A 12,642-nucleotide genomic window follows, 5' to 3' on the forward strand; every position below is an offset into this window, starting at 1 on the left:
ATATATATATATATATATATATATATATATATATATATATATATATATATATATATATTGAATTACTTTTAGCCAGTTCCCCACACCCGTATCCGTACTAATTTACATCTAGAAGGATCCGGCCTCTAGATCCGCACGCGTGTCGGACACCCACACCCGTGTCCGAGCAACTTAGTTCACAATAGTGGATAGTGGTAACCATTTTTTAAGCTTCTTATTACATTCATTGTTTTGTTTCATGTATAGGTGTGAGAAAATGCATAGCAGGGATTGTAAAAATGAGAAAGAAAAACTAGACTAACACTATCACAATGAACAAAAAATGGAATCTGCAGAAGCTAGTCAAAGGATGACGCTCACTTTTTTGCTCGTCTAATTCGTATGCCATCTTGCTGCTACTCTCTTTCTAAAATCAGAGCTGTAATACCTTCCTACAAAACAATTAGCATATGAATTTATACTTCTTTCCAGTAAGTACATTCCCGATATCAGTGATAGTAACAAATAGGTGAGTGTAACAATTACAGCAGAAAGTCACCCAACTCAGATTCATCCACTTTACTTAATAGTCCTACATGTGTTGAGTTCAAATGGATCTCAATACACTGACTGAATCCAATCAGCTCTTTTAGAGCACTGTTAACCAAATTACAGCCAGTTAAAGCACCTCATTCTTTTTTCATTTTTTCTCCTTTTTTTCTTTATTTTACCAAATGTTGTTTTTTCTCTTTGAATCTTTCATTTGACAAACAAACATAAAATTGAAAGGGCTATCAGCAATTACTCCCATATATAGAACTTCACTTTCCAATATAAACTAATTCTACAAGCGGCAGCAGTTGTAGCAGCAGTGCTTTAGCAGCTATTACAATCGTAGCATGGCTAATTATCAGAAAAGATTGGCTGAGCATTATTCTCAGAATCTCAGGTGAACTTTCTTCTTGAGTATCTGTGAGATTCTCAGAAGTGCTACCAAAGGTAAGAGCTAACAGAAGTCCATTCAGGTTTTAACTGCCGGCATGCAGTCTTGAGTTTGTTGCTGTGAGAATGCACGGGAGAAAATATTATTGATTAATTATGACAATGATACAATGAGCCCTATATATATATATATATAAAATACATGTCCTACTCCTAATACATATGGGATTAGAGTTATTTACTACTATTTAACTATCAAACTAACACTCCCCCTCAAGTTGGTGCATATAAATCATATGTACCGAGCTTGTTACATATATAACTAATACGAGGACTAGTGAGGGACTTGGTGAAAATATCAGCAAGCTGATCATTCGACTTCACAAATTTTGTAGCAATATCTCCCGAGAGTATCTTCTCTCTAACAAAGTGACAGTCAATCTCGATGTATTTAGTTCTCTCATGGAACACTGGATTTGACGCAATATGAAGAGCAGCTTGATTATCACACACAAGTCCCATCTGACTAATCTCACCAAATTTCAACTCCTTGAGCAACTGTTTGATCCAAATTAGCTCACATGTCGTCATAGCCATTGCTCGATATTCTGCTTCTGCACTAGACTGAGCAACCACATTCTATTTCTTGCTCTTCCAAGACACCAAATTTCCTCCTATTAAGACACAATATCCAGACGTAGAACGTCTATCAGAAGGTGATCCTGCCCAATCAGCATCTGAGTATCCAACGATCTGCTCATGGCCTCGATCCTCAAACAATAAGCCTTTGCCTGGAGCTGATTTTATATATCGAAGAATGCGGACAACTACATCCCAATGACTATCACAGGGAGAATCCATAAACTGACTCACAACACTCACAGGAAAGGAAATGTCAGGTCTAGTCACTGTGAGGTAATTTAATTTACCAACCAACCGCCTATATCTTGCAGGATCGCTAAGAGGCTCCCCCTGTCCAGGCAAAAGTTTAGAATTCGGATCCATCGGAATGTCATCAGGTCTACAACCTGTCATTCATGTCTCCTCAAGAATATCTAATGCATATTTCCGTTGTGAGATCACAATACCTGAGCTAGACTGAGCGACCTCAATACCCAGAAAGTACTTTAATCTGCCCAGATCCTTAGTCTGAAAGTGCTGAAAGAGATGTTGCTTCAACTTACTAATACCATCATGATCATTGCCGGTAATAACAATATCTTCAACATAAACGACCAGATAAATACAGAGATTTGAAGCAGAATGTCGATAAAAGACAGTGTGATCAGCTTCACTACGAGTCATGCCAAACTCCTGAATAACTATGCTGAACTTACCAAACCAGGCTCGAGGAGACTGCTTTAGACCATAGAGGGACCGGCGCAACCGACATACAAGGCCACTAGACTCCCCCTGAGCAACAAAATCAGGTGGTTGCTCCATATAAACCTCATCCTCAAGGTCACCGTGAAGAAAAACATTCTTAATGTCCAACTGATAGAGAGGCCAATGGCGAACAACAGCCACGGATAGAAAAAGGCGAACTGATGCAATTTTAGCCACGGGAGAGAAAGTATCACTGTAATCGAGTCCAAATATCTGAGTATATCCATTGGCAACAAGACGAGCCTTAAGTCGATCAACCTGGCCATCTGGGCCAACTTTGACTGCATACACCCAACGACAACCAACAGTCGATTTACCCGAAGGAAGACGAACAAGCTCCCAAGTACCACTCGTATGTAAAGCAGACATCTCGTCAATCGTAGCATGTCGCCATCCGGGATGAGACAGTGCTTCACCTGTAGACTCAGGAATGGAAACAGAGGACAAAGATGACACAAATGCACAATGGGATGGTGAGAGACGATGGTAACTTAAACCGACATAATGAGGATTAGGATTAAGTGTGGACCGTATACCTTTTCGTAGTGCAATCGGTTGATTAAGAGGAGACAAGTCCGCAGTATTAGCAGGGTCAGGTGCAGGACATGAATCAGTTGGGCCTGATGCTGGGCGCGGACGACGATGATAACTCAGGAGTGGTGGAGCTGTAGAAGGTTGAACTGGACTAGGTGGTGGCACTGGAGCTATAGTTGGTGGAACTGGACTAGGTGGTGGCACCAGACTCGGTGGTGGCACTGGAGCTATAGGTGGTGGAGCTGCAACTGGAACTGTAGGTGGTGGAGCTATGGAGGAAGATGAATGGGAGATAGGGATTGAATCTCCAAAAGAAGGAACTGGTAGTTGATTAACTGGACCTGTGAAGTATGATTGGGTTTCAAAGAAGGTAACATCAGCAGACATAAAAAATCACTGAAGGTCAGGAGAATAACATCGATATCCCTTTTGCGTTCTCGAGTAACCTAGAAATATGCACTTAAGAGCACGAGGAGCTAACTTATCTTTTCCTGGAGTAAGGTCATGAACAAAGCATGTACTCCCAAAGACGGGGTGGAAGAGAGAACAAAGGTAAGTGGGGAAACAGGACACGGAATGGAACTTGATTTTGGATAGCTGAAGATGGCATACGGTTAATAAGATAACAAGATGTAAGAACTGCATCTCCCCAAAAACGCAGCGGAACATGAGATTGTATGAGTAGGGTACGAGCAGTTTCAATAAGATGTCTATTCTTTCTTTCAGCTACCCCATTTTGTTGGGATGTGTACGGACAAGATGTTTGATGAATAATCCCATGGGAGTTCATAAACTGCTGAAATGGGGAAGACAAATACTCTAGGGCATTATCACTACGAAATGTGCAGATAGAAACCCCAAATTGATTTTGAATTTCAGCGTGGAAGGTCTGGAAAATAGAAAACAACTCGGATCGATTTTTCATCAAAAATATCCAAGTGCACCTGGAATAATCATCAATGAAACTGACAAAGTAGCGGAATCCCAAGGTAGAACTTACCCGACTAGGACCCCAAACATCTGAATGGACTAAAGTAAAAGGTGACTCTGCTTGATTATCAAGACGCCGCGGGAAATGGGAGCGGGTATGCTTACCGAGCTGACATGACTCACACTCTAGATTGGACAAGTGAGATAAGCCAGGTACCATTTTCTGAAGTTATGACAAACTGGGATGTCCTAACCGTTTATGTAATAAATCTGGTGAATCAGTAACGAGACAAGTTATTGGAGGAAGACAAGATGCGAGTCCAGGTAATTTTGCAAGGATAAGGTAATAAAGTCCATCTGATTCACGTCTGGTACCAATGATCCGCCCTGTACTGCGTTCCTGTATAGAAACAAGGTCATCAAGAAATAAAACAGCAGATTTAAGTGATTTGGCTAAGCGACTAACGGCTATGAGATTAAAAGGACTACCAGGAACATAACAAACAGAGTCTAAAGGTAAGGAAGGAAGTGGACTTGCTTAACCTATTGCACTTGCCATAGCTTGAGACCTATTGGCCATTGTGACTGTTGGAAGAGATTGAGAATATGAAATACTAGTGAAAAGAGATTTTTTACTAGAAATATGATCAGATGCACCTGAATCAATGACCCAAGACTCAGAAGGTGAAAATTGGGAGACACAAGTCATGCTACTATTTGTTGGAACAACGGAGGCTAATCCTGAAGATGTCTGTTTACGTGCTTTGTACTGAAGGAACTCAATATAATCCGGTAAAGAAACCATCTGGATTGGATTCAATGCATTGGATCCAACGGATTGTGAGTTAAAGGCTTTTGATACGAATGTCATTATGATGTTACGCCGGAGAATATAAAGGTGGTCGGAATTTGATTTAAACTTGAATGAAAAGACTCGGAATAACCTCCTGTGTAATCTGTCCAAAAAAAAAAGTTTCGTCGGAAAAATCACTGTAGCTGCCGGAAAGTAAGTGTAATTGCTGGAAAATCTCAAAGTGATCGGAATCAAACGAAAAAGGTATGGATAGACTCGGAATTAGTAGGCGATCCGACTGTCCAACAGGAAGATTTTCAAAATCTGGCCAGAACAGGGCTCACGCGCCGGCGCGTGGGGCGTGGGTCAGATCTCGCCGGAAATTTTTTCCTTTTTTCCGGCGCGTGAGGGCGCGTGGCCGTGTGTTTTCCGGTGGGGTTGACTGGGGTTTGGTCGCCGGAGCCTGAGGAGTCGTGTATTGGTGTTGTTTTTTTGCACACACCAACAGAAAATGATGTGATTACGGACAGCCTTCTAACTCGCCAGAAAATTGCACGGCGACGAGGTCTTTCTTCCCGGAAGTCGCTGGAATGATGCACAGCGATAGGTTTCTCTGAGAATGCACGGGAGAAAATATTATTGATTAATTATGACAATGATACAATGAGCCAAATATATATATATANATACAATGAGCCCTATTTATATATAATACATGTCCTACTCCTAATACATATGGGATTAGAGTTATTCACTACTAATTTACTACTATTTAACTATCAAACTAACAGTTGCTTTTCGAAGAAGTTCAACATGTAAGACTTAAAAAGCAAAACCTTGCACAGATAAGCCACCAGTTTCACAAAAACTGCAGCTCACCTTTGCTAGAAGTGAAATAAAACTGAAGATGACAAACGAAAACTGTTCTCAGTAATTACAAGCACGCAAACCTCATATGGAATTCGGCTTGAAAAGAATCAATGTTCCTGGTTGAGGAGTTAGATGGTGATGATGTTCAATCCAACAAGAAGCACATATTGTCGAACATAGAAGAGAAGACAATTTACTAAGCAGCGCATGCTATTAGACAATTTTCATGAACCATTCCACATACTCCATTCGTTCCACTTTGTTTGAACTATTTCCTTATTAGTCTATTCCAAAAAGAATGACACAAACTCTATATTTCCTTAATGAGAGAGTTTTATTGCCACAAATTTGTTATAAGATGTTTAAGACCAAAATATTCAAAAGCGTTATAGTATGACATATTTAAGAACACAAATTTCAAAAGTATTCCTTTATTTTTAAAGTCCATGTCGAGTCAAACTATGCCAAACAAATTGAAACTGAGGGAGTAACATTAAAGAGCTTTTGTTTTTCCTTTTTTTTTTTTTTTGGCTTTTCTCATTGACCACCACCTGTACCTTCTTCTTTCCTGAACCAAGGATGTCTCTATAGCACTGTATTTTACCTTTCCTTTTTTCTTTTTACACTCAAAAGGTGGGTTTTTTTCTTCTGATAACCGAGAAATCTACTATTTCTAGCTTTAAGTATTTTAGGTAAAAATGGATTTTTGGCTAAACAAGACACTCCAAGTCCTTTTTTTTTGGGTTTCAGATTCTGCAAACAAAAGGGGTACTTTTATTTCAATCTGTCCTCAAGAAAAAACAAAAAGAAAATCAGAAACTTTAACAGAAGGGCAAGAATGTCGCAGTTTTATTCAGCTAGTATCACTGAATTATACTGCAAAACATCAATAGCAGCCACTTATATAATTTACCCGTATAATTTAAGACTAATAGCATGCGAAAAAAAAAGGGAAATAAGAAATTACCAGTTAAAATCAGCTGTTTGCGCTATCTCTCTGCAACTCGAGATCTTTCCTCGATTGTAAAGAGGTTCAGTTACGAGTAATTTGTACCGTTTTTGTTTAGAATGCTATAAATATAAAATCGAAATGCGACTTATAGGACGCACCAAATGCGCCTTCTAAAACGTAATCAAAGTATGCGACTTATATCCGCCAATTACTAGTGAGAAATGGCCCGTGCTAAGCCCGGATCCAAACCTAATAAATTAGTAATTTATATTATTTTATGGAAGGACTTGATAAACTTTTCATAGTGTACCCTGATTAGTGTGTGAAGTTGAAATGACATGCATGAGTAATGAGTAGTGAGTTACAGGTACTCATTCTGATGATCATGTTATGCACAAGCCCAAGCTCCGAGAATCAAAAACATAGTTTGATATCCAATTATGTCGTTGACAGACATATATGCTCGTGGAAATAACATTTCACTATGTTGTAACTCACTTATATATGGCAAAAAAAGGTCAAAAGAGGAAGTACTGGATCATTTAGAGAAAATCTATCGAATATATTAGAGTTAGCTGTTTTCCAGCTGATAATTTTCTGAAATGATCAACAAATCTTATGAACTCATATTATACATGAATCATGCTTAGCTAGAAATGCCTTGGACATTAGAAAATGACGAGTTTTCATCTCCTATTCACTAATGAAATTTTCTTGACTAACATATATCATATGATAACCGTTAATGCTTACATTAAATAATACATCGATAGATACATTTCAAACTTCTTTGCATATCTCTATACTCCTGACACTTCTAAGATCTACACCCCCTTGTATCAATGGTGCAATTTACCTAGGCCTAAGTATAAACAAAAATCTTAGTATTTCTCCTGCCACAATGCCAGCAAAGCATATTTGAGCTTCAGAAACAAGTTTGTCCATGTCTTGCACCATCCAGAAGTCCTTACGTTGTTGTGCTAAGATGAACCAACAAAGCATAATTGAGAGGGGAAGGGAAGACCAAAGTAAAAGTTGTCATCTTGAATTTCCTATTTTTCGGAGCAACATGAAGAAAACTCATAGTGAGAGTAAGAAGCTCAACCGAAAAAGATAATCAACCACAGTAACAGGACATCTTCTTCCTCCCTCTTGTCACGAAATAAAAGGGCAAAAGAAAAAGAGACCTAACAGAAAATATTTGGTGCTCTAAAAGATCCAATTATGTACCTGCAATTTTGGGGAACGAATCTAGAGTTACATACTACAATAGAACCTATAAGCGCGACCAATTAACAGTAAGGATTATTGCGTTCAAGCAAATCATAAGAACATTTGGCAGCAGCCTAATTAACACAATGATGAACCTACTATAGTCTATCTACTTTTGAGTTTGTAACCAAATAGAGAAAATTCATGGATGGTTCCCTCCACTGTCGGTCTAAATTAATACGTTGGTCTTGAATTCAATAATGAGCCTAGAAGAATTCATCCTAGGGCCCGAGCTTCATAGCCTATCTTCATCAAGCACACCTAGTCCAGTGTTAAAAATAGCGTGAAGCGAGGAAAAGCGACAACCCCCATTTCACGAAAAGCGAGAAGCGAAGCGCCCGCTTTTTTGAAGTGAAGCGGAATTTTTTTAAAAAAAATTAAAATAAATACGGCATAGACAACACATGTAATGGTAAGCAAATGTTCAATACTTGAATATATAATTTGGCAGAAATTGGGCAGTATCTGGGCAGAATTTGGGCAGAAACGAGGCAGAAACGGGGCAGAAATTTTCTGGAAAAAATTCGCCAGCATTTCGGCGCTTTTTAGACGTTTAGAAAGAAAAAGAAAAAGAAGAAGAAGAAGATTAGAAGAAGGAGAAGAAGAATGAAAATAAAAACATACCTGTTGAAACTTGAAAGCTGTTGTTGACTTGTTGTAATGTTGAAGAAGAAGAAGAACCCTAGTTTGCTTGAACAAATCGTTGCTTCATGTGAGGGAGAAATCGTTGGTTTTTTGAGGAAGAAAGGGCTGGTTTAAAACCCTAGGTTGCNGAGAACTAAACACATTGAGATTGACTGTCACTTTGTTAGAGAAAAGATACTCTCGGGAGATATTGCTACAAAGTTTGTGAAGTCGAATGATCAGCTTGCAGATATTTTCACCAAGTCCCTCACTGGTCCTCGTATTAACTACATATGTAACAAGCTTGGTACATATGATTTATATGCACCAGCTTGAGGGGGAGTGTTAGAATAGTCATGTAAATAGGAGTAAATAAATAACCCTAATCCAATATATGTTAGGAGTAGGACATGTTATGTGTGTATATATATAGGGCTCATTGTAACATATGTATATACATCAATAATATATTTTCTCCCGTGCTTTCTCACAGTAGTTTTAACTGCTAGACGTTTTTCCTTTGGGGTGAAAGTTCCAATTTATTGATATGATGGTGAAGATCCCTGCATTGCAGATGTATACGAAAAGTACAGATATACTTCATCCAAAAGAATGAGTAAAGAATCTTATCAAAACATAATAGTCTAAAAAGAGCTTCCAGTCATCAATATGAAGGAGCTATTTTCAATGTTCTCCTTCTCCACCTTTTCTTCTGAACTTCGATCCTAGTTGCTTATTTTGTATTGTTTTGGCTTTACCAATTCAACACCAGACAAATTCCACTTCCCAATTAATATACAATCGGGTGGTGAAGCAACGCACAATTGACGCCCGCATCCTCCTTATTGCATGTCCAGTGTTAAAAATAGCGTGAAGCGAGGAAAAGCGACAACCCCCATTTCACGAAAAGCGAGAAGCCAGAAGCGAAGCGCCCGCTTTTTTGAAGTGAAGCGGAATTTTTAAAAAAAAATTAAAATAAATACGGCATAGACAACGCATGTAATTGTAAGCAAATGTTCAATACTTGAATATATAATTTGGCAGAAATTGGGCAGAATCTGGGCAGAATTTGGGCAGAAACGAGGCAGAAACGGGGCAGAAATTTTCTGGAAAAAATTCGCCAGCATTTCGGCGCTTTTTGGACGTTTAGAAAGAAAAAGAAAAAGAAAAAGAAGAAGAAGAAGAAGATTCTAGAAGAAGAAGAATGAAAATAAAAACATACCTGTTGAAACTTGAAAGCTGTTGTTGACTTGTTGTAATGTTGAAGAAGAAGAAGAAGAACCCTAGTTTGCTTGAACAAATCGTTGCTTCATGTGAGGGAGAAATCGTTGTTTTTTTGAGGAAGAAAGGGCTGGTTTAAAACCCTAGGTTGCTGCTGAAGAATGACTAAAACAGAGACTCACTCGATTTTGGGTCTTTTAATTGAAAAAGACACGTTTGGGCTTTTATTTCAAGAAGCGATTGCTTCTTCCGCCTCTTCCGCTTTTCCCGCTTCTCGCTTTTTCGGTAGAAGCGACCGCTTTTAGGTACCTGAGTCGCTTTTGGTACGGTAGCGACAGATCCGGCGCTCTGCTTCGCTTCTGCTTAAAGCGAGGAAGCGGTCCCTTTTTTGAACACTGACCTAGTCTATATTGGTTTATTGTTTTCTAAAAACCTTACTCGATCACTCAATTTATTTATTTTTCAATTACTGGTGTTCATCTTAAGGATTTAAATGAATGATCTTTACGTGAAATAAAAAAGTTGTCACTTTTTCAGCCAATTGTTCATAAACAAGCAAAATAAATACTCTAATAGATAGTCGAACATGCTGTTAACATTTGGGAAAGAACACTCTAACAAGCGTATAAAAACTTTCACAACTTCTAAAAGCACTTTTGCATTAAATTTGACATCTAATAGAAGTATAAAACACAATTGACGCTTTTCCGATATATCATACAATATATACATTGGGACAGTCCTAGATTCTAATGTTTATTGAGTCAGTCACGTTGACTAAGAGCAAAAAAATTAAACTCTTGTACCTATAGCAAAGTTTATGAGAAAACATAGACTAACTCAATAATTAATGTTCCTTTCAATCTCCAGTGCAGCTAGTAGCTCTTGGCTGGAGGCAAAATTTATTTAATGGAAGTCATCACAAAAGAGGGACAGCAATGAGGTATCAATCAGAATGCTGGCTCTTAAACAATATGAATTCTGAATTAAAAAATATCAATTTCCTAGCAGAAAAAATAAAATAATATATGTAATTCTGGCTTTGGAGAATGAACATTTACATCTTTATAAGTTCCTTCTTCATTCCCATATTGCTAGTATATTTTTACGATTAAAATGATTACCATCAAATTGATCTCAAGATGTAGCTAATATTCATTTACACAGACAGAACTAAACAACATTCTTCTCTAAAACCACATGTAAAAGGATTGAGTGAGATTCGCTTAGATAAGATCTCAATGAAGCAGGTATCACCTTAAAATACAATACTTTTGGACAATCTTATTCTCAAGATTCAAAGCTATTTTTCACACAGCTCACACTACCGGCAAATTAAACTGGATAGGATTTTGATGTTTGAGTTTTATCCAGTCACAACACGAAAATGGTGAAGCTTCTTATTTTCTTCTCAGCTTGATATGTTTAGCTGTCGGATCAATATCCTAGTAAAACATGCATATTCTTCAAGGAAATGAATTAAGATATCTACGATTACTCACAAACCAGAATTTGTAATTCCTAAAGAGAGGATTTACAATAATCTAAAGCAAGCCAAGTTTATTTTTAAATCACTATGAAATTTTAATTAATCACACTCATGTGGAATGAGTATCAGAAAACTTAGCACACCTTAAGTACTGCCTTCTCTTAGGCTGAAAGCAGTAACCAGACCTACGAAAAAGCAGAGTTCGAGAATACCATAGAGATTTAGAATACCAGGGAGAGTACCTCTTCGACAATAATTGTGGCCGCTACTACCACTACAAGATTATAGTTTAAACTTTAGAGAGTTATAGACATCTCAAACAAGCAGAAATATGTCAATCCTTATAGGCATTCAAAAGGATAAACACCTAAATCATGACTACCAGAAAAGTTATTTCAATATCTTGTCTATCTTTATGAATGACTTAAGAAGGCCAAGAATATAGAAAATGTACCATAAGCTTTAAAAGATCTACAACGTCTCTACAGTCTACCTGACAAAACTTTTTGGAGAGTAACAGTCAACAATTCTATTGTCCAAGAATTTGACACATTTCAGGTTAAAAGGAAAAAAACGTGCACAAATTCATCTCTTGAATAGTAAATTTGAGAAAGCAAATTTTGTCACTATACTACATCAGATTATTATTCAAGTACACAAGTTAAATGGAGAATTTGATGTCGAGAACAAGCAAAAATGTTACAACACAACGATAATTGTTCTTGTATAATAGTCGCGCATAAATCAAAGAATTTTTTAGATCTCCTAAACGAAGGCTCATTTTTCACCTTAAAAGTCTTTTACCAAAACATTAATTGGAGAATGATATTCCGATTAACAGGTAAATGAAAATACTGCATCAAAGTGAGTCAAGATGTATGATGCAGCAACTGGCATACTTCTCTAAGCCATCATCAAAAAAATAAGAGAAAAAGCTGAAGTACACCTACTACATTTTAGCTTAGTATCTCGCTAACCTCTGCAATACCCACAAAAAAATGAACACCTCTGAAATATAAGAATATACTCAAAGTGGATAAGTTTTCTTTGGGGGAAAAAAAAATTACGTCAAACCCGACTACAACGGTCCAACATCACCATCCTCGTAATGGGGAGAAGCAGCTTTATAAGTACGGCTATTATCGTCTTAGCGGCATGTCCATACTCGTTATCACGCCACTAGTTTATTTCGGACCAGAATAAAACAAACATTCAAAGAAGCCAATAGAGAACTAAACGTCGAAAGAGAGGAATTGCAAAAGGGAAACATTATCGAGAACACGCAGGTGTAAATAAATAAGTGCAACACATTTCATCACTTAATTCCTAAATTTCCAGATAGAAAGTAAAGAAATTTACCGAAGAACTCCCAAATTTTAACTCAATATCTAACATTGAATGGGCCATTGGAAGGAAAACTAAATTTTGGAAATTTAATAATCTGTACCACCGAATTTGGATGAGACGAATTTGTCAGAGAAGACTTGAAGTAAAGCTGAAATTGTAGAGACAAGTTGACCTGGGAAGAAGAGACAAGCGATTTGTGCAAAAGGGGCACAAAGGTAATTATGTGCCCAACTTTTACCGCGCCGGACACCGGTGCATTCTTGAATCAGATCTTTTGTCGATTAATCTCAAAGTTCAGCCTAT

The 12,642-nt window shown here is 37.6% G+C and overlaps 1 protein-coding gene across 6 annotated transcripts in view; it reads right to left on the bottom strand.

The window, feature by feature from the left end:
• LOC109215072 (vesicle transport protein GOT1) overlaps window positions 1–12,642 on the bottom strand; it is a 17,518-nt gene extending 4,876 nt beyond the window's left edge. Inside the window, exons 1-2 of one of the 6 annotated variants that reach the window (XM_019379093.1) lie at window positions 12,512–12,642; window positions 361–431 (exon numbers count right to left, since the gene is read on the bottom strand). In XM_019379093.1, coding sequence (XP_019234638.1) covers window positions 361–388 — 28 coding nt within the window. In that variant the 5' untranslated portion in view covers window positions 389–431; window positions 12,512–12,642. Of the gene's footprint in view, window positions 1–360; window positions 432–6,401; window positions 6,505–8,282; window positions 8,407–9,504; window positions 9,652–12,351 lie in introns of those variants that run through there. The other 5 variants (XM_019379090.1, XM_019379091.1, XM_019379089.1 and 2 more) reach the window with 5 other exon arrangements.

This window comes from Nicotiana attenuata, unplaced genomic scaffold (assembly GCF_001879085.1).
Source record: "Nicotiana attenuata strain UT unplaced genomic scaffold, NIATTr2, whole genome shotgun sequence".
Lineage (NCBI taxonomy): Eukaryota > Viridiplantae > Streptophyta > Magnoliopsida > Solanales > Solanaceae > Nicotiana > Nicotiana attenuata.